The sequence below is a fragment of the Vespa crabro genome, chromosome 2 (genome assembly GCF_910589235.1).
Source record: "Vespa crabro chromosome 2, iyVesCrab1.2, whole genome shotgun sequence".
Classification (NCBI taxonomy): Eukaryota; Metazoa; Arthropoda; class Insecta; order Hymenoptera; family Vespidae; genus Vespa; species Vespa crabro.
Genome location: NC_060956.1, coordinates 5,817,734 through 5,844,945, shown reverse-complemented (window position 1 = coordinate 5,844,945; position 27,212 = coordinate 5,817,734). Strand labels below are relative to the sequence as shown.

Below are 27,212 nucleotides of genomic sequence, written 5' to 3'. Positions count from 1 at the left end.
TTTACTATTGAAGTAGGTTTTTCGTATTGCGCAGCGTCGTGCATTAACCATGAACCTAGAAATTCGAGAGTCCTGCGTCAAATGCCCTCTACAGCAACCATAAGAAACATAACGGCCATATTGTACAAAGAACTGAAGCAGCTTAAGGTATATTTGTATGACGCGACAATAGGTTACACGAAAGGTGTACACTCAAGTGAAATAAGAGAATATTTATATATATAAATAATATATAAATATATAAATATATTTATATATATAAATATATAAATATACATATATTGTATTGTTTTCTGTTTTGTGTATCTAATAATATATAAATAATATATAATATAAACATATATATATATTTAAAAAAATTTTGATATTGACGGTTAAATTACCCAGGATATCTTTCTTCTTGAAAATTTGGCGCCAATTAATAAGTTGGTTTTTGTTTACTAAAAAATTAAAAATTCATAGAAATTTATAAAAATTTGTATAAGGTCTGTACGTAAATAATTAAAAAAAATTACTATTATATTTTATATAAAATATTTTAACAAAATGAAAAATAGTATTTTAATAAATTGTAAATATTTCATACAGTTTGACAGATGTCGCTATTCAGGAAATGCGCTCGTTATTCATTTTATTTTACTCTTTGTTGATATTTGTTAAAGCGATTCAAATTAAAATAATTTGTTAGAAGTTTCGCTTATAACAATATTCTAGAAATTCCAGATATATTTAAAATGGCAGAAATATCTGACAGTGACACATTTAAAATTTTGATAGCTACTGACATTCATCTTGGCTATCAACATGAAAGAAATAAAGGTATGCCTTTAAAGTATATTCTTTTATTAATTACAAGATATATTACCGTAAAAAGAATTATATTATTTAGTGCATTAATTTGTCTTATACAATATAAAAAAATATATGTGTACATCTTACTATACAGGTCAACTACTATATGATAGTTTTACAACATTTGAAGAAATTCTTCAATATGGTAAAAAATATAAAGTTGATTTTATACTCCTTGGAGGAGATCTTTTCCATGATACTAAACCTTCTCAAACTACTATGGTTGAATGTATGGACTTAATAAGGAAATATTGTTATGGTCCAGGGTTTGTATAACATATATATAGTTTTCTTAAAACCATATAAAAAGTAAATCTTTTTTATAATTTAACAGAGACATTGCAATGGAGTTTTTAACAGATCCTTCTACAGTTTTTGAACATTGTCGTTATAAAAATGCCAATTACGAAGATCCAAACATAAACATTAACATGCCAATATTTACAATTCATGGAAACCATGATGATCCAAGTAAGAAATAAGAAAAAAATATTGTTGAATTTAATGAACGGTAATTTAACAAGTATACTTTTACAGGTTTTAGTAGTGTTGGTTCTATGGATACACTATCAGTAGCAGGACTCGTTAATTATTTTGGAAAATGGATGAGTCTCGACAGATTAACTGTAGAACCTATAATATTAAGAAAAGGTTCTACATTAATTACTTTGTATGGCCTGGGCTATGTCAATGATCAAAGATTATATAGGCTTATAAAAGATGATAAAGTATGTTTACATAAATTTCAGCATATATGATCTATTATTAATGAACTTTATATTTATATACACAGCTTCAGCTAAAAGAAGTAGAAGAATTTCCAGAATGTTTTAATATTCTTGTTTTGCATCAAAATCGTGTACAGCACGCACAAAATGATTATGTCCCAGAAAGTAAACTACCACCATTCCTTAATTTAGTTATATGGGGACATGAGCATGAGTGTCGCATTACGCCAGAAACAGTTACAGGTGTTCCATATTTTATAACTCAGCCAGGTAAGATATTTACTTAATGCTATTCGTTTAATACAACAATTAATATTTCAAGATACGTAATATAAATGACTATACTTTCATAGTTCTATATTATATAACATTAATAATAATTATACAGGCAGTTCTATTGCAACATCATTATGTCAGAATGAAAGTATATCAAAACATGTTGGGCTATTATATGTAAATAAGTTACAATTCAAAATTAAAAAACTAAAATTAAATACTGTTAGACCTTTTGTATTTGATACTCTAATTCTCTATAATAATCCTGAAATCGAAGAAAAAAGGAAAACACAACCTACATCTTCAAATGCAAGCATTATTTCTGAATATGTAGATAAATATATAGAACATAAACTTATACCTAAAGCATTAGGACAACTGACAGGTAATTTTTTCAAGTATTATATGTTGTAAATTTATTAAAGAAATATTCTAGTATTTGTAATCTTTTATTGAAAGCTATATCATTATAGGACATCATAAGCAGCCAAAAGAGCCCTTAATTCGTTTACGATTATTTTATAATGATGAACAAGATGTATTTGAAACTACAGGGTATATTTTGAGTGCATTATAATAATATTGAGAAGATTATAATAGATATTAAAAAACTATTTTTTAGGCTTTCACAAAAGTATTGCGATGAAGTACTCAATCCTATGAGTATGATCCTTTTTCGTAAAACTGCTGATACCTCTAAATCAAGTAAACATAGTATTATGGATGATTCATTGGATGATTTAGCAGATAAATTTCATTTTGAAGATGTAATAAGAAATATATGCATAATAAAAATATGATATATTAAATATGCTTCTAATATTTTTCATAATTGTCTTAATAGGAAGAAAGGGGTTGGACACAAAGCGTTCAAGGAAGTATTAAAGAATATTTTGATTCAGAAGAGAACAAAGATTTGTTAACAATCTTGTCTGTTACTGGACTGAATGAAACATTAAGTCAGTATATTATAAAAGCGGACGAAGAGGCTATACAAGATGTGATACAGTAAGATAGTTATTTAATATAAATTTTTAATTTACGATAAGAATATTATTTAATATAAATGATAATGATAAATTTTAATTTTTTCTATGCAAAGAATAATGTAATTTTCTTGATACACATTTGTATATTTTAGAAGTAAAATAAATAAAACCAAGGAACACTTGAAGAAACAACGTTTAGAAAACCCTGAGGAAATTCTAGATAAAATTAAGGAATATAGAGATGAAAGAAACAAGAAGGAAGAAGAAGAAAGTCGAGATGTTAGTTGATAATATTTATAAAATAATCATTTATATAAATTTTTGACATTTTTCCAGTATGGTTATTTTATAATTTTTATTTACCAAATTTATTTGTACAGGTAATTAATTTTCTGAGTACTAGATTATCAAAGAAAAAAAGAGCACATTACAATAATGATGATGATGATGATGATGATGATGATGATCATAGCACTGACAATAATGATGGCAATGATAGTGATGATAATATTGATGATGATGATGGTGATGATGATAATGAAATAAGTTATTTAGGTAGAGGTAGAGGAAAACAAAATGCAATTACAAGAGGAAAAGGAAGGGGAAGAGGAAGAGCAAGTAGCAAAGGTACTTTAGAAAAGGGTTCTAGAGGTGCAAAAGTTAATGTGACAAACAAAAATAATAAAGATTCATTCACATCATCTGTTATACTCAACAAAGGGAAACGGTCAGTACAACAGGTGAGATGAGAGATCGACATATCTTTTTAATTATCATTATTATTAATTTTTTCTTCGTTATGAAGATCAATAGTACGATATTCACAAATATTGAAATACTTTTTTTTACATTTATTTATTAATAACAAGTTTTAGATAAAATTTTTATTAATTTTTCATGTAGAAAAATTAATACAATCAGATAAATGGGTTTATTGTAAACATGTTAAATAATATAAAAAAATGAATTCTCTTTTTCCACATATAGATGCAATCTACGATAAATCAACATAGTACTACGTTTTTGAGTCAATTACGTCGACCGGCTGCGAATACGTATATAGATGTCTCAGATAGTGATTAATTAAAGAGCTATTCATTTCTAAAGAAGAATGAAAATAGAACGTAATATATGTTTGTGTTTTTAATGTACATCTGTATTATTTTCTATCATATGTGTGACGCTATATGTATATACACATATATTTTTTTTATTTTTTATAAATATTTATATATTCATGAAAATTCATTTTAATAATACTGATATCTCTTTCAGTATTTTCCTGTTTCTAATTCCTAATATATATATAATAATATTATAATATTATTATAATAATTATATATAATAATATTATAATAATAATAATTAATCAAAATAGTAACACATTTACATTAATTTATTATCGATTAAATTTGTGATAAAAAATTGTTCCATATTTTTTAGTTATATCGTAATTTTATGAAATATTTACAATTTATTTTCGAATAGATATTATAATTTCTGTATTAGATTTTACGATTTCTTTTACGAAATATAGATTATCAATTGTTTGATATATATCAATTTTTGTTTTTTCTCTTTGCGAAGGGAGTGAATCACTTTGGATTCGTAACGCAACTTGGGCGTTTTATCTAGGACGTGCTTATCCACTTATCTTATATTTGTTAGCGATAAAGATGCCTCGCGTATGTCATTGAGGAGGCATGCAAGTTTCAGTCGATTTCATCTCGTATCTCTCTCGAAAATCTTTGATTTTTTTATAATAGCGTAGTATATCTATGAACTACTAATTAAAAATTGTACAAAATGGTGGTGAAAAATTCGATCCCTCAGCTGGAACAGCAAATACAATGTATAAAGTATACAATATTTTGCTTGAACAGCGTAATGTGGGTAAGTACACGATGAAATATGAAATTTCTAATGTCGCGTAATAGTTAAAAAGAAATATTCTCATCTTTGTCATTAGAAAAATGTTTCTGTAAATAATATTTTGCTAGTAAAAATATTTTTTTGTATGATAACAAGTTCATTATATCATATTTGAAACGTATAAATTTACTGAAATTTTTTTTTCTATAGATTTTTGGAAGCGCTATGTTCGGCTTATCTTTATGGCTAAGGTTTGAGCCAGTATTTCAAGATTGGATAATGTTCTTGGACATGTATGAATTTTACATCGGTGTTTATGTATTAATTGCAACATCCATATTCGTCATAATAGTTGCTTTCGTAGGCTGTGGCGCAGCTTTGATGGAATATGTCCTGGTTCTCTTCGTCGTAAGTTAAGATTTCACAAATCAATTATTAAACTCTCTATCTATTATATACTCTCTCCTGTGAGTTTTGCAGAAAAATTGATTCTTTTTATTTATCATTTCTTTTAGCACGTGGGCCTTCAACTATTTTGTTTTATATGTGGTTTAGCAGGTGCAGCTGTTATTCTTGATTATTCAACTTACGATAGTCAAATTCAGCCTATTATACGAAGATCTATGAATAATCTTATCACTAATTCTCAATACGAGAAGGCATCTGATATTCTTAAATTGATTCAAGAAAATGTAAGCAATTTAAGATAAATGTAAATCCTAGACATGAAAAAATGTGAAATATTTTATATATGAATATTATTTTTTGATTAAAACAGGTCGGATGTTGTGGTGCTGACGGTCCAATGGATTATGTGAGAATGTTAAAACCTTTGCCAACTGAATGTCGTGACACGGTTACCGGAAATGCCTTCTTTCATGGATGTGTTGAAGAAATCTCTTGGTTTTTGGAAGCAAGAGCAGGATGGCTCGCTGGTTTGGCCCTCTCTTTGTGTATGTTACATGTAAGTATTAATGAAGGTTAAACCATATATCTCAAAAGATACATAAATCATATTAAAAGAATAAATTAGAAATGTTTTTTCATAAAATAGCAGCGGCATTTATAATTACAATTTACACACGAATATTTCGTTGTTACAGGTAGTATTGGCGGTACTCACTTTAACACTTATTCGTGCCATTAAAAAAGAAGAAGAATCAGTCACATACAAACATTAATTACATTAATAATCATGAAATATCACGCGAACGTTAACTTACAATTTTTTTTCTTTTTTTCTTTTTTTCTTTTTTTTTTTTTTTTTTTTTTTTTTTTTGATAAATATATTTTATACAATCGAAATTTTTTTTTAAATAGTCGAAAAACAGTCGATAGAAGATAGTGTACTTTCTATTGATGTAAGTCTCTTATATAAAATTTTGATACAGACACTATATATGGAATTTAATGCGCGAGAAAAATGAAAAAAGAAAGTTCTGAAAGTATTCCACTTCATTCATATATCTTAAAGTCATATATCTGAAATATATTTTAATTAATACTGTATAAATTATATATTTTCAATAGTCGGAAGAAACATTTTCATAAATTGTTAACTAAAACTAATTTTGTCATGCGTTACTTTATATGAAAGTCCATTAATCGATGAAAATTTCATACATAGTACTTATATAATGCAATTGGTCCAATTGTTGATAAATAAAATCGTACACGCAAGATGTGCTTCAATATGGATCCAACATATAAGAAAAATAAAAGGGCCGTCGTTCGTTAAACTGTCATGCATTATTTATTTCATATGTTTTTTGATTGACTGTATTATTAAGTATTATATATCTATTATTTTATGACCAAATAATACCGTAAGTGTATGATGCTTCAGAGTAAAAACGTTTTACTCACTGTATAATACAATATATTATATGTTTAGTAGATTTTTTAACACGGACTGTTTTTCTTTCTTTCTTTTTTTCTTTTTTGTTTCGCCTATAAAGGACTCATACGCTTATTATATTTGCATAAAATGTTAGATATTCATTAAACGCAGTTTTAATAAATGATTTACACGTACAACGATTTACATAGACTATAATTAGGTTAAGCGTCAGTACCAAAAGCGATTTAATATGTTTTTTGCAAAGTTTATTTATCCCTAAGAGATATACAAAAGAAACATATTTTTTGTTTGTTTTGTGTTTTGTTTCAATTATAATTCCTTTGTAATAACACAAGAAATTCTGTCATGATTTTCAATATTTGTTTTTATTAATTTCCATCAAATGGATACCTCTGAATCAGTACAATTCACTTTAACCAGCTATGTTAAAATTATGCACATCTGCAAATCAGTATTAAAATATTACAATTTTATATTTTACAGTTTTCATCCTCTAGCTCCCTCTAAAACAGGTTTTTGTTCATATAATCATACAATGATTCATTACATGACAATGCATGGGGGAAGATGAAGAGCTTTATGTTAAGAAAAATGATGGCTAACTGCTGAGCCAAATCAAGGTGCAAGTCAGTCTGACCGTAAGAAAGCCTTTTTGTTGTATTATATTCACTTCGCATATTGATCTGGTTAACAAATTCACAAAACAAGTGACCAGATCTATTTCATCTGCGTGCCACTTACATAGTTTGCACTAATTTCAATGATAAGGATCTGTACATACTAAGTTCTAGGAATGTTAACATTACAAGAAACCACAATAATTTATTATAATACAGCCTGCTGTACACCAGATGACTCAAGGCAGTACAAAACACGCCCTACTTTGCTTTCTTGAACAATTAAGGGAATCAAATGGTTTGGATAGGATTTAAGTATTTCCTTTATTGACATAATGAATATGAGAGGGAGGATGACGATGGTAAGGGCAGGGGGACCACTTCTACGCGTTAGGAAAAAAAAAATAAAATAAAATAAAAATTACAATATTTGTCTACTTAAACAACTGCCATTTACGAAGTTCCTCATCAAAATGAATAAAAAACATAAATCTTTACATATTTTTATAGTAAAACTTAATGATCGAAGTCACTATACAAAGTAAAATTAGGGCATTTTTCTATCCTGTGTTGATCTGTGTTGTGATCTTTCTCAGCAATTGTGGTGTGTGTTGTAGCACGTCATGCAAATAAAATTTCGACTTTTTGTGCATACAACAACGAGCACCCTTCTCTGTAAGTATAGGACTGTCAGAATATACTGTCCTAATTTTGATTTGTAAAAGCTGTGAACTACATATTTTCTCGATTCAAATTGCTTATAAACTACAAGGCTCAATCACGTGGCTTAGTATCCACTATTCGTGAAAACTATCACACGTTGATGTGAATGTACGATCTCGACGTTGTGTTTAAGTATACTTATTCTAATTACTTACAGCTATTCTCGACATATATAAAAATCAATTACACTCATACAAAGCAGCCCCATGCCCTACCTGAGAGAAATTTGATTTAAAGAAACGTTCTGTACAAGGATATACAATGTTAGTCTCTTATATTCTGGCAGCAAATGAACTGAACTGATAAATTTCACAAAATCATTTTTTTTCAAGTGATATATCGCATAACAACGAGGCTAGTGGATCTTTTGTTATTACTAACTAAATTAGCTTTTAACATGGTGTGGAGACAAAGTCAACAATGATTGAGCCCCTGCGCCTTCCATCTCACACAGAAAGTGGGCACCATCTTTTTCATTCCTCTATGCTATGACACTTTACATGTTGCTAATCAATATGTTAAAATACAAATGTCATTCATACAATCTCCTTTCACATAGCGCATACACACAAGTTTTAAAATAATTATTATAATCGCGTGTGTTTTCAATTATTATTGTAAATAATTGGGGACTCGTGGTTAGTTATTTGTTCTCCTAGTGGTGTAAGTACACTCACGCTAAGGTCAATGGTACGTACAGTAGGTGAGGTATGCTTTTAGGATCAAGGACACGGGGTGATAGATGACATTTTATCATGCAGCCGCTATTCATCGTCTTCCTTCCATTCTTCTTCACTGTCACTTTTTACAGTATTTGCAGGTGGTGCTCCTACCACTACTGGTGCACCATCTTTCATTTTCTTTTTGTATGCTGTCATTTCCTGTTAAAATATATTTTTTTTACATTAGCAACTCCTACATTACATCTCTTCCTTTCATTCAATCATATTTCCATTATTATTCTTTAGATTCGAACATTCTCTTCAAATTACTTTCATTTATTTTTAACTACTATCTACATACCCTCTCGTATCGAGCTTTATCCTTCTCTGCCATAGCCTCATATTTAGATTTGGTTTCGGGATCTGCGTCCGACCATTTTTTACCTAATTCCTTAGCAATATCTCCTACACCATATTCAGGATTTAACATTTTCACTTTACCACGCTCATCATTACAGAACCAAAAGAAGGCAGATCTAGAAAGAGAGACAATACGATAAATAATTTTATGTAATCCTCGAAACTTGATTTCCGATGAATATATATATTTCAAATTGAAACAAATCTTATTTTACTCACAGTGATCGTTTAGGTGCATTGTGATCCTTAATATGTTTACGTTTTTTTCCTCTGCCTTTTTCTCCTTTAGGTGGCGTATAATTTTGCATCTCTGCGTCGTATCTTTTCTTGTCTTTTTCTGCCATCTCATGAAAACGTTTCTTTTCTTTGTCTGACATGGTCTGTAAAGAGAGGTATACAACGTTTCTAAAAAATCATACGTCTCTAGGGGAAAAAAGCTTCGAAACCTATTAAGTTTGATTTTAATCGATAAACGCTATTGCCTTCTTTTATTTTCCAAATTAGCATTTCAAATGAAACTATTATGAAGGAGAAAATAAATGTTTGTAAGATGATATAAATTTTATTATATTAATTCTCATAGTATCTTTCAAACAGATTATATCTCCATTTTTTTCTTTGTAAAAACACGACATCATATTTGATTAATAAATCGTTACTCCTAATATTTTGGAAATTCGTTTTTATTGTTGTTAAATCTACCCAATCTAATTTTGTCTTCTATTATGAAATATATGCTAAATAGTAAAACTGGCCGTTTGTCAAAGTAAAAGAAAAAGAAGCGGGGGGGGGGGGGAGAAAGGGAGTAAACGTTCTCAGTAAAAGAGTATAGGAGGGGAAAGAGGAATGGGGGAGAGAGAAAGAGCGAGCAAGAGAGGGTGAGAGAGAACGAAGGGGAGGAGGAGAAAGAAGCAGGAAAAAAGCGGAAGAGGTGGCACACGTTAGGGCTGGTCGATAGAATACCGTAGGGTACGAGCCACGGTCCAAAGGGTCTTTCGACTGGCCGAGCTCTTCTGCATTATTTAAAATAAAAAGCAGAAGAGAATATAGAATCGACTTTTCTCCTTTTTTTTTCATTCCCTTCATTAAAGAAAATAAATATATCATTACATAGCGCGTAATAAGAACCAGACTTAGATCTCTAATTGGTTATAAATTTTTACTTAAGTTTTCCTTTTTTTATTGTATTTAAATATTTATCTACATATCGCAGAAGAAATCAATATAGAATTTTATTCATCAGAGTTAGTACTTTACAGCGGCCATTAAAGCGTCGGCCATTAAAACGTACGTAGTCGTATGTATGTATGTATATACTTCTCTTGTATAGGAAGAAAAAGATGGCGAACAAAAACGATTATGACTCTTCTCGGGCACTCTTCAATCTTATTACTTTCGTATATTTTCGGATGGTTGAGATAATCGAAGCTGATGAAAAATTCTTTTATCGTCACTTAGTAAATTAGAAGGGAAAAAGGTTAACGAAAATATTTATTGTCATTTATAAATTATCCTATTTAATGAAAAACTTGTGTATTCACTTTTACTTTAAGAAAAACTTCGACTTTGTTAAGAAATAATAAGAGACAGGAAGTAATTTTAAACTTTCTCTGCTACGGGGCACTACCGCATGATGAGTCGAGCCTGATCACTTTTATCTGCAGAGCCAAGACGACGACGAGGGTGCGCTGACCGATGCACCAGCTGCTGCGCTACGGGTGCAAGGCCTCGAAAGAAAAGCACAGATCGCGCAGCGCACGGCTCTAAACGCTTTTAAAATAATAATCCGATAGCACGAATATTACTAAACGTTTAATATTTGATTTTGAAATCGTCAGTTGATTTCGAACTTTGAACATTTCGAGAGATTCTAATTTTTAAGAAATCCTTGGAAGATGAATGTTTTACGCACACACCACACACACACACACACAGACCTCATATGGTATTTAAATTATTTCTGTTATCCATTAACCGCGTAATACAATTTTTCTATTTAATCTAAATTTTGATTTGAATGGAAAGTATATATCACTCACTCACTCACTCACTCACTCACTCACTCACACACACACACTCACTCACACACACACACACACACACACACAGAGAGAGAGAGAGAGAGAGAGAGAGAGATGTATATATACACGTACGTATATATACCATTCATCTCAGCGACTCATTTAAAAAAAAAAAGAAAGAAAAAAAAAAGAAAAAAAAAACGTGACATTAAACCAACTACGTTTCTTCTTTCGTCGATAAGGATAAAAACTGATATTTCCATAAATACTAACAGCTAAGCAAAACGTGAGAAACAACGTTCCGTGGCATTGCTAGATTCAACTTGCACGTGAGTTTCGTATACAAACGTAATTCTTGTTAATGTATGTGTGTTTGAAGTGTGTATCGCAACTAATACTAATAACGATATCATTGACATGGTTTATAGATTGAGTCTTTTTTTCTTTACGATTTATTAAAATCGCTTATTCAATAATAACTTGATGAAATTACTCGGCGAAAGATAATTCGATGATTCAAAAGATGAAATTTTGTGTCTGTTATTTATTAATTTATATATCTATATCAAAAGATACGAATGATATATATACAAGCCGGATCAAAAGATTAAAAAATTAATTATTCCTTGTCGAGACTCCATAGGTCAATTTTTTTTTAGATTGTAAATACTACAAGTCTAGCTTCTAAAACTACAAACCTAATTACAAGTGTCGAAAGAAAATAATTAATTTTTAAAATCACTTTTCGGCTCATCCAGAGACTTTTGACACATCCTGTAGTATCATTAATTACAAGAGAATAAAGTGTATAAGAATCTTAACGGAGAAGAATTTGTAAGCCAATAATTATTATCACCGGATAGATCTAACAAAATATTTTCAAGTTCTTTTATTTTTATTTTTTAAATTTTTTAATCGGATGAATGAACGTCTCTTTCCGTCGATGATTAATGAGGAACTCTGTACCCGTCGATAATATCTCTGATGAACAGAAAGACAGAAAGACATAAGCGAGTCACAAACGAATCAACGACGAATATACGATTGATGATCCGATTTAAAAATCATTTGGATTCTCTAACTTCTCAGGCATGCGCTCGAATGTATCGATTTTCGAAGCGCAACCCTTATCCGATAAAAATATCTCCTCATCGTTGATAGCACCAAAAGAGGGATAAAAAGAGAAAGAGAGAGAAAAATAGAGAAAGGCCAATCAAAAGGAAATCCAATACAAGTTTGTATCGATGTTAAAAATACTACAGATTAATAAATTTTCTTACATACGTGTGTGTGTGTGTGTGTGTGTGTGTACATAATTTATTTATTTAAGATAAAAATATTTTCCATCTTTTCAAACCGTTGTAACATATAACACAGCTATTATCTTGAAAATAGTTTGTAGAGGGATAAAAAAAAGAAAGAAAAGAATACAAAAATTAAGAGAAAACAAGATAGAAGAAGAGAAGAAGTAATACAAGCTGAAATTCGTAGTATTCTGTGTAAAGGACTAAATTGCAGGTGAATTATCAGAAATTCTCATCTCGATTACAAGACTTCTTTAAACTTCGCGTTAAGTAGAGCGAGACCTGTTGAATATACTCGATACCTATTCAATCCTACGCAAAAGTTTCTGATTGCAAGAAGAAGAGAAGAAGAAGAAAAAGAAAAAAACAAGAAAAAGAAAAAAAAAGGTTTTTAAATATCTGACAAACGAACATTGCGCCTGCAAATTGAAAGAATGTTTTGCAAAGATTAATAAAAGTAGATACATCATTGAAAAAATACTAATGCCGTGTATGGTACAAACAAATATAGTAAAGTCTTTTTATCCGAAGTTAATCATTATAGTGAAGCATTAGTTCTATTTACAGTTATTCTCACGAAAGGCATATAATCAATAATATGTAGAACAGTTCACCCACGTGAGTGCAAAACATAGATATAAAAAGGCGTGAAACATAAAAATATATAATATGTTTTATGCATATAAAATATTACGTATATAAAATATTTATATACAGGATAAGTCAAAACTTTCTAGGGTATTTTAAAAGTCAATTACTTTTTCTCGAGGCTTTTTAGGTTGATTCTTTTTCTCACATTGTAATAAAGTTCCTGGACTTATAGTTTTATAATCTGAAAAAAAGGAAACCAATCTAAAAAGACCCGAAAAAGAGTAATTGATTTTTAAAATTATCTATGAACTTTTAGCTCATCCATGACTAACTTTTGAAACATTCCGTGTATATATACATTTATAAAATTTATATATATATATATATATTCCATTTGTGAATACGAATTTTCGATGTTGTCATTCAACGAACGTACATTCCATAGAATCGACATCTTCATATATTCAATTGAAAATGAAATGAAAGAGTAACCGCCAATTTATTCACTATGAATATATTTCATGGTTCCTAATTTTGAGAATCAAGTAAACAGTAATAACTAGCGAAGAAATAAGAATTCTCAGGAACATTAACGGTCATTACCGTAATAGAGGCATGAAGAAGGAACCGACATGAAAAATTGGCGAAGAAAGGGTGTGGTGTATGTCCTGCATATTGTGCGTCGACCATGCCAACAGCAATTTCTTCGAAATGAGCAAAAACTTATTCATTATCGTAACTTCGTGAAAGTTTAAACGAAAAATCGTTTCGAACATTTATCATCGTTATTTTTTTCCAATTTGTACGTTTGTAAATTAATGATATATATATATATATATATATATATATATATATATATGTATGTATGTATGTACCTATATGTATGTATATGTATCATTTCAAAAAATTCCTAGGTGGGCCAAAAATTTCTAAATGATTTTAAAAAGCAGTTACTCTTTTTCGAGACTTTTTCGATTAATCCTTTCATCAGATTGTAAAACTACAAGCCTAACTACAAACCTAAAAAGTTTTGAAAAAGAATAATTGATTTTCTGAAAGAAACTTTTCTTCCACCCCTCCTCTATCTCTCTCTGTGTGGATGTTGTACGTGCTTGCACATAACACACACATATTAAAAGAAAAGAAGAAAATCTGTGGAAAAATGTGCAGGAAGAAAGATTTCACGCAAGATTTCTCTAAAGAAAGAAATTTTAAAATACAGATTGTATGCACTTAGAGGAATTTGAAACGACAATGAGAGAGAGAGAGAGAGAGAGATCGAAGTTCATGTTTCGAAAAAGTTTCATAGGATTTATGATATACATACAGACATATATACATACATACATACACATGTACATACATACACACGTACATACATACATACATACATACATACATACATACATACATACATACATACATACATACATACATACATACATACATGCATACATACATGAAGAATATCACATATAAATGATACGTTTGCAAAACTCTTTACTCTCTACGTTGTTTAATTCAATATCTCTCTTGTGGGGTATTTTAAACATGCTAAAAGTTGAACTTCTCTCATTCCGGCTATAATGCTCAATGCTATCTCGGAGCTGAGAACAAGAATTCCAGAGTAACATTCCTCCACGGTCGAGATCCCATATTTATATCTATTTAAAACTGGTTTCTTGCTGAATAGCGTTGGGCAAGACCAGAAAACGTAGCAATTCTCTTGGATGATAATATGCAAAGAAAAATTACGTGAATTTTTTCTAAACCCATACAAAAAAGAGAAAAAGAGGGGTGCGGATGGAGGGGAAAGGGAGGGGGAGGCAGCACGTGACCGGTATTTCGTCGGTTAGAGAACAGAGAGGGAAAAAGACGTTATAGGATAAAAAGTGATGCCTTTCTAAATTCTTTTTTTCCCCGGTTCGTTTTGTTCATCTTTAAGAACGGAGTAATGAAAAAAACTGATATGCCTTACCTTCCACCTCGTCGCGCATTTCTTTGAAAATTCACGGAATATGATTTTCTCCTCGGGGTGCTTCTTCTTGTGTTCCTGTCGACATGTCTGAACGAAGAACGCGTATGCGGTCATTCGTCCCCTCGGCTTAGAATCCTTTCCTCTAGGCATGTTGTCTCGTTGCAGACCTTGAGCGTTATTTTGTTGCAAATTATTCTGCTGCGGTAACTGTTGTATTTGATGCTGTAACGTCAAATCAATAATAAAACAGATTATTATTACATTAATACGTTCTTCTATAATCTATTTTCGAATTTCTATTCCTATTTTTTTCTATTTTTCTTCCTATTTTTTTCTATTTTTCTTTCTATTTTTTTTAATTCTTTTTTTTATTTTTTATTAATTTTCTTTTCTTTTTTTTTTATTTTTTTTTTTTATTTATTTATTTATTTTTTTTTTATATATATATATACACGTGTAAAGATAAATAAAAAAGCTACGTTTAAAAAACTTTTAAAACAATAAAAAAAAGAAAAAGAAAAATAAATAAAAAAAAAGAAGAAAAAAATAAAAAAAAAATAAAAAAAAATGAAACAATAAAAAAGAAAAAAAAAGAAAAAGAAAAAAAGAAAGAAAAAGAAAAAAAAAAGAAAATAAAAAATAGATTAAAAAAAACCTTGTACATATAACAAACTTCTTTTGTAATACGTAATTTTATAATAAATCGAATCCAAAAAAAAATTCGTTCGCAACGTTGAACGATATAATCCACTTATATGCGTAAAGTTTTCTATTCTTTTTGTTATTTTTTATTTTTTTAAATGATTTATTATTTTTTTTTTTTATACTACACGTATGTAAAGATAGATAAAGAAAAATGCTATGTTTAAAAAATCTTTAAAAACGTAACAATGAAAAAAGAAAGAAAAAAAATAAATAATAAATAAAAAAATAAATAAACAAAAAATCTTGTACATATAACAAACTTCTTTTTCTAATACGTAATTTTATAATAAATCTAATCGAAGAAAAAAAATACGTTCGCAACGTTAAACGATCTAATCCACTTTATGTATATATATAAAATATAAAGTATGCATGTATATAACACACACACACACACTACATTACATTATGTTTAAATGTAATATCAAGCGAGATTACTTCACGTTGCTTATATGTACTGTGTTATCTTAGCTAATCGCTACATATGCATATAGATATGTTTACAATGTGCAATACAAAAACATGAAACCATTTTATCGAACGAGTTTAATTTTACTTGCCGAGGCAAGAAACATCATTATATATTGTACGTAGTAAAATAAATAAGAAAATGAAATTAAAACCAAATTAAAAAAGGGAAGAAAAGAAAAATTTAAAAAAAAAAAGAAAAAATAAAGAATGAGAGAAATAAAAATTATAGCAGATTTCAATCTTTTATAAAAAGAAAGAAAAAAAGAGTAGTAACTACATATACATACATACATACATACATACATACATACATACATACATACACACACAAATACGAGAATATATTGTCAAAATCGAAAGAAATCATTGGAACAAGTTTCTTCGAATATGAAACTGACATGATTTATCGTCTTCTTGGCATTCCACGAACATTTCAATGAAAATGAAAGAAATAAGAGAAACGTATGCGTATCTTCTCGTAGGGATGCTCTTTTCCCAACAAAGTAAATCTCGTCGGAATTTGTTTTCATTCCGTGTTACGGCCGGTAGAGATGATAACAAGCTTTCAAACTTTTCCGTAGTTCATAGTACATATATGTGTGTGTACTATGAAAAATATATATAAGTAATACACGTATACATATGCGTTTTCCATCGTGAGAAACTAACAAAATGTTTTAGATGAAAATACATGTGTCGGGTGATAATTTACTACAGAGTTTTCCACCGTCGTGATAATAAATACGTATGGGGGTGTATACATACATACATACATACATACATACATACATACATACACACACACACACACACACACACACACACACACACACACACACACACGTATACATATATATATATATATATATATATATATATATATATATATATATATATATATATATATATATATATATTCGTCTAGAAAGTAAATGAAAAAAAAATTCCCCCTCTGGAAATATCGGGCCATATTTTTCCTTCTCTCTATTGAATCTTTCCAACAAAAAAAAAATAAAAAAAAATAAAATAAAATAAAATGAAAAAATAAAAAGGGAGAAAATAAAAAAAATAATAAAATAAAATAAGAATGAACGATTCTTTAGCGTTATTTTTCTTTTTCTAGAAGGGGAAAAAAAGAAGGAAGAATAAAATAATATCAAAGTAATATTATTATATAAATACGAAATGAAAGATTTTTTCAACCTGCCTTGTCCTTAGTCATAAAAAAGATAGTAGTAATAATAATAATCATAATAATAATAATAATAACAATAAAAATAATAATAATAAATTGTATATTTAAAAAAAAAAAAAAAAGAAAATTTCATTTGATAAATAGAAGCTTAACGAAAATTTTCAAGCAGGCTAGTAGTGGATGGTGTTAGCCAGCACCAAGAGCAGGTGCGGTCTAGTCCGATCGATGATGCAATCGGGAGGTGCGATGGAAGAGCGCTACGTGCTGCCCAAAAACCGTCTTTTAAAAAGGCGCGCGCATGAAAAAGGAGCAAGTAAAAAAAAAAAAAAAAAAAAAGAAATAAATTACTTTTCTCTCTCTATCTTTTTCTTTCTTCTTTCCTTCTACCCTTTTTTTCTTTTTTCTTTCCCCCCTTTTTTCCTCTTTAACGCGCATGACGATCGTCATATTTTAATATCGACGACGTCATGCACGGGGACCGACTCGTCGTATACAAACTACAATATTTATGACCAATAAAAAGCTCCTCTGTAATATCTTCAGTATCAAACATCAAGATAGATGTAAGCTCTAATTCAAATTTCTCTGTTATATCTTAAGTGCTTCTATCTGATGCGTTAACGATACAAACGATTGAAAATTACATATAGAACCTTTTTTTCTATTATCTTTATTAATGTCATCAATTTCGATAAATTTTATATAATAGGATGGCAATATACACAGGTTGGGCCTAGGTGATTTTAAAAATCAATTAGTTTTCTTTGAGAAATTAGTTCTTATAAGCTAATTTTTTTTTCCCCAGATGGTAAAATTATAACCTTGACTTGTTGAACTGAAATTTTAAATAAAAGTTTAATAAGTCCAAAAAAAAAGAGAAAAAAGCAATTGATTTTAAAAATCATTTAGAAACTTTTGTTCCTCCCCCTAGTATATGTAAACTTTAGATGTGATAAGAAAAAAAAAATAGAAAGAAAAAGAAAGAAAAGAAAAAAAATCGATCGAAGAGAAAATTCGTTTCTTTGTTATCTTTATTATTGATCATGTTTCGAAGAAATTCGAATGCGCTATCTTACAATAGTACTTTACCGAAAGTCTATTTATGATTAATAGTGTTTCGGTCTAGTAGAGACCATTTGTTTCTTGATTATCCTGTAAAGGTTACCTAAATATAAGATACTATATTATCGTCATTGGAAGAACTTCAGTTTCCGAGAAATTAATGAATTTTCGAATATTGATCTCGAGACTTTTTTTGGTTTCTTTTTCTTTGTTTGTTTGTATATGTACACATATTTTGTACAGAGAGAAGGTCGTGAAAAGATAAATATACAATAAATTGTAATTATATCGAGATATGTATATATATATATACGACACAAAGTTTGTCACATATCTCGAACTTCGATGATCTAAATTTACGTCTTCGTCTGATGACTGTAAACAATCGCTTAGATTGAGACGGCCTCGTTTACCGCTAAATATGAGGCGTGAATAGATTCCATTGTTACGAGTGTATACAATTCTCACATTTGATGTTTATCGCATATGACATTCCGTTGATGTTGTGATTAGTAATATCAATTGTTAAAATGCTCGTTAAGCAATATATACATATATATAAAATATATATACATATATATATTTCTAGATAAAATCTCAAGATAGATGATTACAGAAAAAAAATATAACTGACAAAAGGGAATGACATTTTCCTTAGAAATATTTTAATCATTAGATTCTAAGGCACGATTATGAACTTAACACGAACCCGGACAAACAATGGTTTTGAATAAATAATTTCTTTTTATTCCTCATTCACTGACAAAATTTAACATTTATAAAGATGTTTATAAACATGTTTATATTAGTTAGTAAATAACGATAATTCGATGACGATCATTTCTAAGAAATATTCTAGAATGTAAACGAGAAAAAAAAATGAAATTCTAACATACTACAATCTCTTACTACAACCATATCACTCCACTAGTGTAAGATGCATTAAATGTAAAATAAAGTATGAACGATTGAATAACGATCGATGATATAACAAAAAAAAAAAAAAAAAAAGACGGAATAGTATATCGTAAGAAAAAGGGAAAAGAAAACTTTGATCAGACATCCGAAAATCTTTTGGATGACATATTAAAGTGAGTTACTTAAATTTATAGAAATTCTTTATATATCTTCGAGTATTTCGATCTAAATGGAAGAAATAAATACAAATATAATGTATGTACGTATAATACAGAATTAAATAGGTAATTTTGTTAACACGATACGTTCAATAAATTCTTTGTTTCTTACGGATTTTCCTTATGATTATAAACCAGCAAAGAGTATAGGAAGAATAACTAGTTTTCAATCGAGCAAAGTACCGTTATAGAAAGAGACTGAAAGACCAATGTTTCAACGTAGAATATGTCTTACCATATGTTATTTCATGGAAGAATAAAAAAATATATAATAATAATAATAATATAATAATAATAATAATAAAAATAATAATAATAAAAATAATGATTTCAAAAATTCTTGAATACCTTCCGCCCCATTTAATAATTAATTCATAATTATATATATTGCAAATATCAATAAATGTAAAATCATCTGGAAACTCTATAATAACATTTCCAAGTTTTATAAACATTTTTCTTCTTTAGCTACGAAAAAGCTAAAGAAAAGAATTTACAAGTAGCACAATTGGGACAAGCACGTTTAAATTTTAGTCTTTTGTTAAGTAGGTTTTTCTTTGACAAAAAATCGTTTCTTTTTTATCCTTCACAATGCGTGATAATTAATAATCTTTTGGTATTCGAATAAAAAGGTAACTTTTATGAAAATTTATTTATTCTTGACAAAATCCTACCGAAACTTTTATTACCTTTGTTTTATCTGTACACATTATGTACTTCCTTTTTTTTTGGAAAACCTTGCATTGCTACGTATTGTAAATGAAAATTATACAAAAATTTTTCGATTAATGGACAATTTTTCCTCGAGAGGGAGAGAGAGAGAGAGAGAGAGAGAGAGAGAGAGAGAGAGAGAGAGAGAGAGAGAGAGAGAGAGAGAGAGAAAGGGAGAGAGAGAAAACTTTTATGTACCTTCATCAATAAGAAAAAAAATCATTCTACATTGTATTACGGTGAAATTAAAGATAGAAGTTTTCATCGTAAATACATAACTTTAGAAACATTTGTTTAAAACGAAATTGAGGTTAGAACTTGAAAAATCTTCCATTTATATAACATCGGATTCTGACGAAAAATGAAACTACAAAGAAAAAGAAATATAAAGTCTCGTTTAAATTACGAATTTGTCTTAACACTTATTATTATAACAAAGCTCGCGATAGACGCGTTCAGAATTAATGAGTAAATCTCCATACTAAAAGAAAAGTATAAATATGGAAGTTAATTTTGGAGTGTACCATGCGCAAATGCGGCCACGTTTCTACGACCTGTGTTAAATCTTCATCATCAAGAAAAGTCTATCTGCAATCACGATATTCGATATTCGATATTCGGAATGATTTTATATATATATATATATATATGCAATCGCAAAGCGCAAGCTTTAAGGCGCAACACAATATGTGAGAATCACCGACTCGAAAGCTTCCCAGGCGCTTAATTATAGTAGAAAAACGCGTCACCGTTCGACAAACTAACACAAAGGCGATTCGTAGTAACCATATAATCGAAAATCGATTATTCGAGTACGGGGGTCACTCTTTCCAATCACATTTTCTATTCTCGCAGGGTAAAATAACCTAAGAAAAGAAACAAAAGGGAAAAAACAAAAACAAAAAAAAAGATTTAAATAAAATATGATATACACGTTGAGAAGAAACGAGATATTGAAGAAATTCAAAAACCTCCTGAAAGGAAAAAAGAAAAAAGAAAGAAAGAAAGAAAAAATGAATCCAATAAATATTATCGATAATATTCTAACAATTGTGAAATACCACCCTGTTAAAAAGCTTAACGAATGTTGTTGCTGTTAATAGTGGTGGTGGTTACCAAGCCTCTCTTCTCGCAGGCAACTCTCGAGAGAGCGCCATAGCGCCTAAACAAACCAGTTTTCCAACGGCGACAGTAACTACCGAGAGCCTCCCTCACGATCCTTTTTACGATCGGAATCTCGCGCGTCCTCTTGAGCGGGCGTTTTAAAGAGGAAAAAAAATAAGGAGAGAAAAAAACAGAAAGGAAGAAAAAGGAAACAAGAAGAAAATTTAAAAAAAGAACAGAAAAAAAAATTGAAAATGATTTCCTCAATGTAGAAAAACGATCGCGAGAAGGAAAACGAGAAGGAACAATGATAACGAACAATCGAATGAACGAACGAACTAACTAATGAAAAAGAGAAGAGAAACGTATGGAAAACGATAGTGGCTTCGAGCATGATAGGTAATAACAACGGCGTCAGGAGACCCAGAAAGAAAGAGAAGCTTCGGTTGTGAAGTTATGAAGCGCGCGATCGATCGAACAAGCGAGCTCTACTAACGAGCGAGCGAGTGAGTGAGCGAGCGAGCGAGCAACGACGAACGAACGAAAACACGAACGAGCGAGTGAGCGAGCGAGTGAACGAGCGAGCGTGTGAGCTTCATGCGTAATTCGCTACGATCGATCTACGCGCGAAGCCTGCTACGCGAAAAGCCTCCCTTACTTTTCGTTTCTTTTTCGCGAAAATATGACGGTGAACGGGGTAGAAACGTGAAAGTTAGGAAGGAAAAAAGGAAGGAAAGAAGGAAGAAAGGAAGAAAGAAAGAAAGAAAGAAAGGAAGGAAGGAAGGAAGGAAGGAAGGAAGGAAGGAAAGAGAAAAGCGAAAAGATGGAAGCAAGAAAGGCGGATGCAAGAGAAGTTGGGTAGATACGGGGTGAAAAAGAGCGTTGGGCGGGGTGGGGGGATGGGAAGAGAAAGAGCGTGCGTGAGACGACGATGTAGAGTCGATCGTTGTCGAAGAAGAAGAAGAAGAAGACGACGCGATCGTCGAACATACCGGCGACATGACGGGGGGCGTAGATGTTTGCGTGGTAATCGGCGATAGATGTTGCTGTTGTTGCTGCTGCGACTGCAACTGTTGATGAAGGTTGTTCTGAGCGGCCGCGTCCATAACACCGCCTGGATACCACCACTGTACGCCGGGCGGTGGCGCGGACGGAGTGCCGGGTACGCCACCGCCGCCCGATCCGGGAGCGTTGCCGAGTCTGAAGTCGTAGCCACCCCTCATGCAGGAGCCAACAGGCGTCGACGTCGAGACGGGGCTCGATTGCGTACCGGTCGTTGCCGGATTTTGAAAGCTGGATGCCATTTTATAGGAGAAAAGCTGCTGCGTCCCCGCAGCAGTACTTCTGACAATGTCCTGCTGTTGTTGGTGCTGTTGTTGCTGATGGTGCTGCTGCTGTTGTTGTTGCTGTGCCTGCTGCTGCTGCTGATTGAGCTGCTGTTGCTGATTCATCAGATGCTGATGGAGGTTTTGTTGTTGCTGCTGTGCTTGCTGCTGCTGTTGCTGTTGTTGCTGTTCGGCAGCAGAGACGGCGTTCATGCCGGAAGGCCACCAAGCGGCACCGCCGGACGCATCCTCGCGGTTTCCAGGGTTGGCCGTAGCCCAGCCACCGGCTACGCGGTGGTGTTCCGACATTTCGTACGCGCGTACACGTACGCGGCTCCTACGTTAACGTCCTCCTCCTCCTCCACCTCCACCTCCTCCTCCTCCTCCTCCCCTCCTCCTTCACTCCTCCACCACCACTACCTCCACCTTCTCCTCTTCGTACCCTCGTCGTTTATCCACCAGCAACAGCAACGACGACTACAACGACGAATACGATGACTACGACAACGACAACGGCAACGGCAACGAGGGAGAGAGAGAAAGGAAGATACGGGTACAACCGGCAGCAGCGGCAGCGGTGGCGACGGCGGTGGCGACGGCGAGAGGTTACTCACGACGCGCACACACACGCACACGCGTGCGCGCGAGCGAGACCGGGCACGCTCGCGCTCTCTCGCGAGAGAAGGTACCTCGTCCACGCGCGCACCCTCACATCCGTACGGTACTACTAGCCGGCTCTTCGTTCTTTTCGTCCTCGTCGTCGTCGTTGTCCTCTTTCTCCACCTTCTCTTCGGTTTTGGCGTCAACGTCGTGGACGCGCGTTCTCGTGATCCGCGACGCGCGTCTTTCTCTTTCTCGCACTCTCTCTTAATTCTTCTCTTCGATTTCGTTCTCTCTCTCACTTTTCTTCTTTATGTATATATGCATGTGTATATATATATATGTATATCTTCGTCTCCCTCCTTCGTGGTTGGTATATCACAGACGTAGGTACGCTATACATGCGTCTCTTTCTCTCTTTACCTCTTCTTCACTTCCTTCGTGGTTCTGCTTCTTTCTTTTTCTTTTATCGTCCACCTGGCGCACACAGTACACGATATACAATATCACCTAGGTATATAAAAGCCCTATCGGTATAAACGCGGGCGTTTGGGCGCGCGCGCGCTCGACGCTTCGAAGCGCTTTACTACGCACGGAGCAAGCCTTCGTGGCACGCGCGTTACACTTGGAATACGTTCTCTCTACTCGACGCTACGCTCGACCGTTCGTCGTCGTTCGTTGGCTGCAGCTCCGTGGTGGGTTAGGTACGGTGGTGGCGGTGGTGGCGGCAGCACGACGGCAAGGATGGGTGCAAGCAACCGTACGGGACGGCAGGGGAACTAACCGAGGGGAGAAGGGGCACGACGGCCGGCCGGCGAACCGGGGAAGGCTCGCTATCTCTCTCTCTCTCTCTCTTTCTCTCTTCTCCTTCACTCGTATAGCTCTTTCTTTTTTCCTCCAGTCCCCCCACCACCGTGAACGGTGGTACGACACCCGTGTGCCTCTCGCCTTGCCCGTCGTCGATCGGTCTTTCTCGGCTTTTCTCGTTCCTTCTCTTCTAGCCCGAATCTGCCTCAACGTCGCTGCTTAACGACGACGACGGCTGCGACACGACGACGACGACGACGACGACGACGACGACGAGGACAACAAGACGAGACAGCGACGACGTCGATGACGATCGTCGTGGCGTCTCTTCTCTTATCCTTTTTTTCTCCTTTCGAACGCGAACTACTAAGCGCGTTCATTAATTTTTCTAATCGCCTCCACCAATGACACTCCTATTATCGCATCTAAGCTCTCTATGTCCGGACTCCATTGTTCTATCAGCTTTCGAACATACTTTGCTTCGTTGTTCTTTCTTTGTTTCTTTAACCTCTCCCCCTCTCCCTTCCCCTCTCTTTCTTTTTTCCGACTCGTACGATTGCGCTTTCTCTTTCCCTCTCCCAAACGAATGGAATAATCCTTCGATCTTTCTCTTGCGCGCCTACGCGCAGTAGTGACGACGATGACGACGATGACGACGACGACGACGACAAAAACAACGACAACGGTGAGGACGACGACGATGACGACGATGACGATGACGACGACGAGGACGAGTAACGACGACGCCGTGCGTAAAAGCGCGCGCGACGTTCGACCGCGACGCGAGCCGCGATACCGATGGCGGCCACTGAGCAGCCGTAAATGCTCCTCATGGAACACGCTAATGGTCGTCTGCTCGCATGGAGAAGAGCGTGACTTTGGAGAAAGAGAGAGAGAGAGAGAGAGAGAGAGAGAGAGTGAGAAAGAGAGAGATCTTTTGGATCGCTTCTATCGTCGCATTAAGCTCGCGCGTTCAATTTCGCACACAGAGACGCGGAAGAGAACAACCTGACGAAGTCCGGCCCGGTCGAACATTCGTTCGTTCGTTTTGTCTCTTTCTCTCTCTCTCTCTCTCTTTCTCTTTCTTTCTTTCTCTCTCTCTCTCCTTTCCTCCCTTCTACTCCTTCCACTTCGCCGTGCGCGTCGATCCGTCTCTTTCTCTCTCTTTCGCTTTCACACGAGGTTAGCCTTCTTTCTAGCGGGCAGCGTTGAACTTGCGCGACGTTGCCAAGCCACGCTTTCACCCGCTCCCTCACAAAGGAGGGCCACGACGCTTCTACCAATCAGGACGCTTCATTTGCCCGGTGGGGATGGCGGGAGACTACCGGCATCGACGCCGAGTCAACGTCGCCTTCTCTCTTTCGTTCGTTTCCTTCGTGAAGAATACGAGAGTTATGGCTCGTAGATCCCCCCTTCTACCTAACGTAGAGGGGCGGATGACTGCCTTCTCTACCCTTGAAACTCGAGGTCAACTTTTAGGCGGAGAAAAGAGTACGAGCGAGTGAGCGAGCGAGAAAGAGAAAGAGTGAAAGAGATAGGAAAAAGAGAAAGAAAGAGAAGAGGAGAACGAATAAAAGAGAACGAGAGACGACAGCCGGCTACTGAGTTGTCGCCACGCTCTTTCTTCTTCTCTAGCTACCTTTTTTGCCCTTCTTAGTTTCGTTACACCGCTACGGTCACTGGAATTTGCCCCACATCGACGCTTCCTGCTTTTCGCGCACCCTTTTTCTCTCATTCTTCTGTACTCGACGAGTGTTGTCCGCCTTACCGACCGACGAACCTTAAAGGTCGATTTACACGCTTCCGGGCTACATTGGGCCCGTCTTCCGCATGATCATTCGTGCCGCCGAACGGGAAGATATTCATCTCTTCGAATTTTGCATGTGATATCAAGTAAAAGCTCGCCGAGTTACGTTTTAACTTCTTTTTAAAATCATGTTTATTCGGTCACCTTTTCAAAACGCGACTAGAAGATTTTAACTCATTTCTCGATAACGAGGTCCTTGCCTTCGAACTCTTCAGGATGACGACGAACGGCAGGAACGAATGGAGAAATCGCATAATATTTCTCTTTCATTTTCGAATGCTATTCGACGAAATATTAATTCTTCGAGAAAATTTCAAAAGAATGATTTACGAGAGAACGATAAATTTGGGATAATATATTAAACGTTCTCGAAAGCTTTATCATAAAACATATGACAAAGAAATCGTTATTGGTTCAGCCTTATTTTTAAGAGGACCGGAATTTAAATAATACCGAATATTTTTACGTTGCTGTTCCAAGATAACGCACGATAAAAAATAATTGGTTTTAAAGTTTGTGGGAATTTCTGTTCCGTGTTTGGGTTACGTTACTTTACTCGTGTAAAAAGCTCATGATCGATCCGGCCCATTGCAAAGAATAAATTTTAATAGGTAGATAGCTATGCGTTAAACGTTTTTCATCTAGAAATCGTGTCTTATTTATACCTAGACATATCTTCATTAAAACTGCATAGTACGCCAACAAAGAAGAATAGAATAAGAACCAGACTAAATCTTAAGAGATTCTTAGAAAATATTTGCAAGTAGGACTTGCAATTAGAAGAGTTTAAATAAAGAACAATTAAAGTAGCTCTAAAATATATCTTAAGGGAATTAGAAGCAGTAATTAAAAAGTCGTATGTGACATTAATTGTGCTGTTTCATTTGATTCTCCCAAAGCGTGAGCGTATACGTGTTTCAAATGAAATATGTTAAAATGGCATTAAAGTCGTGAATTACGACAACTTTTCGACTAGAGAGAACCAGATGGTCTATGAAATGGAATAAATTAAGCAGCAACGCCTTGCGATTTTAAATTTCATTCACCCCTGCGCCCAGGATGGCAGCGCGAATATCGTGCAAAACTGCCAAGTAATCGCGGACCTTCCAATATAGAAAAAACCTGTTCGGCGAAATAAAATTTTCATCTCGATCCGGCTTCTTCGTCAATTGTACACTTTAAGTGCTCCTTTAATGCACACATATTTCGGATTGGAAAGCATATGAGTGAAGTTATACGACGATGAAAACTTATTCTTCGATTTGCCTATTTCAACATTCTTTTTTTTGTTTTTTCTTTGCTTTGGTTTTCTGTTTTTCATGATTTTTTTTTTTTTTTTTATCCATGGCGGTAATGCATTCCTACTTTCTATCGTGTTCCAACGTTTTATAATGT

General features: G+C 33.3%; 3 protein-coding genes across 4 annotated transcripts; 2 read left to right on the top strand and 1 right to left on the bottom strand.

The window, feature by feature from the left end:
* The first annotated feature begins 8 nt into the window (after positions 1-8).
* LOC124421857 (double-strand break repair protein MRE11) lies at positions 9-4,402 on the top strand. 2 transcript variants are annotated; one of them, XM_046957528.1, is made up of 13 exons: positions 9-147; positions 589-819; positions 947-1,118; positions 1,187-1,323; positions 1,390-1,580; positions 1,646-1,850; positions 1,969-2,241; positions 2,330-2,411; positions 2,479-2,623; positions 2,701-2,864; positions 2,998-3,124; positions 3,226-3,585; positions 3,833-4,402. In XM_046957528.1, the coding sequence occupies exons 2-13, from the start codon at positions 735-737 to the stop codon at positions 3,926-3,928; spliced, it is 2,037 nt and encodes a 678-aa protein (XP_046813484.1). In that variant the 5' UTR covers positions 9-147; positions 589-734; the 3' UTR covers positions 3,929-4,402. The 2 variants fall into 2 exon arrangements, with proteins under 2 accessions (XP_046813484.1, XP_046813485.1); XM_046957529.1 differs by having other exon boundaries at positions 16-147; positions 778-819.
* On the top strand, positions 3,833-7,622 carry LOC124421863 (tetraspanin-2A). Its single transcript, XM_046957536.1, has 6 exons — positions 3,833-3,969; positions 4,433-4,738; positions 4,928-5,125; positions 5,233-5,409; positions 5,496-5,681; positions 5,821-7,622. The coding sequence occupies exons 2-6, from the start codon at positions 4,652-4,654 to the stop codon at positions 5,896-5,898; spliced, it is 726 nt and encodes a 241-aa protein (XP_046813492.1). The 5' UTR covers positions 3,833-3,969; positions 4,433-4,651; the 3' UTR covers positions 5,899-7,622.
* On the bottom strand, positions 6,925-27,212 carry LOC124421860 (high mobility group protein DSP1-like). Its single transcript, XM_046957532.1, has 5 exons — positions 22,271-27,212; positions 14,895-15,116; positions 9,220-9,380; positions 8,942-9,116; positions 6,925-8,799 (listed from the first exon to the last, which is right to left on the bottom strand). Exons 1-5 carry the CDS (start codon positions 22,910-22,912, stop codon positions 8,683-8,685), a joined length of 1,317 nt encoding a protein of 438 aa, XP_046813488.1. The 5' UTR covers positions 22,913-27,212; the 3' UTR covers positions 6,925-8,682.

Excerpts from the sequence above, each read along its gene's own strand:
- LOC124421857 (XM_046957528.1), top strand. The coding sequence starts at position 735 with ATGGCAGAAATATCTGACAGTGACACATTTAAAATTTTGATAGCTACT. Across the intron at positions 1,581-1,645 it reads GGCTTATAAAAGATGATAAA|CTTCAGCTAAAAGAAGTAGA; the intron begins GTATGTTTACAT and ends TTATATACACAG. Across the intron at positions 2,242-2,329 it reads AGCATTAGGACAACTGACAG|GACATCATAAGCAGCCAAAA; the intron begins GTAATTTTTTCA and ends ATATCATTATAG.
- LOC124421863 (XM_046957536.1), top strand. The coding sequence starts at position 4,652 with ATGGTGGTGAAAAATTCGATCCCTCAGCTGGAACAGCAAATACAATGT. Across the intron at positions 4,739-4,927 it reads GCTTGAACAGCGTAATGTGG|ATTTTTGGAAGCGCTATGTT; the intron begins GTAAGTACACGA and ends TTTTTTCTATAG. Across the intron at positions 5,126-5,232 it reads ATGTCCTGGTTCTCTTCGTC|CACGTGGGCCTTCAACTATT; the intron begins GTAAGTTAAGAT and ends CATTTCTTTTAG.
- LOC124421860 (XM_046957532.1), bottom strand. The coding sequence starts at position 22,912 with ATGTCGGAACACCACCGCGTAGCCGGTGGCTGGGCTACGGCCAACCCT. Across the intron at positions 15,117-22,270 it reads CGCCCCCCGTCATGTCGCCG|CATCAAATACAACAGTTACC; the intron begins GTATGTTCGACG and ends TTGACGTTACAG. Across the intron at positions 9,117-9,219 it reads AATGCACCTAAACGATCACT|ATCTGCCTTCTTTTGGTTCT; the intron begins GTGAGTAAAATA and ends CTCTCTTTCTAG.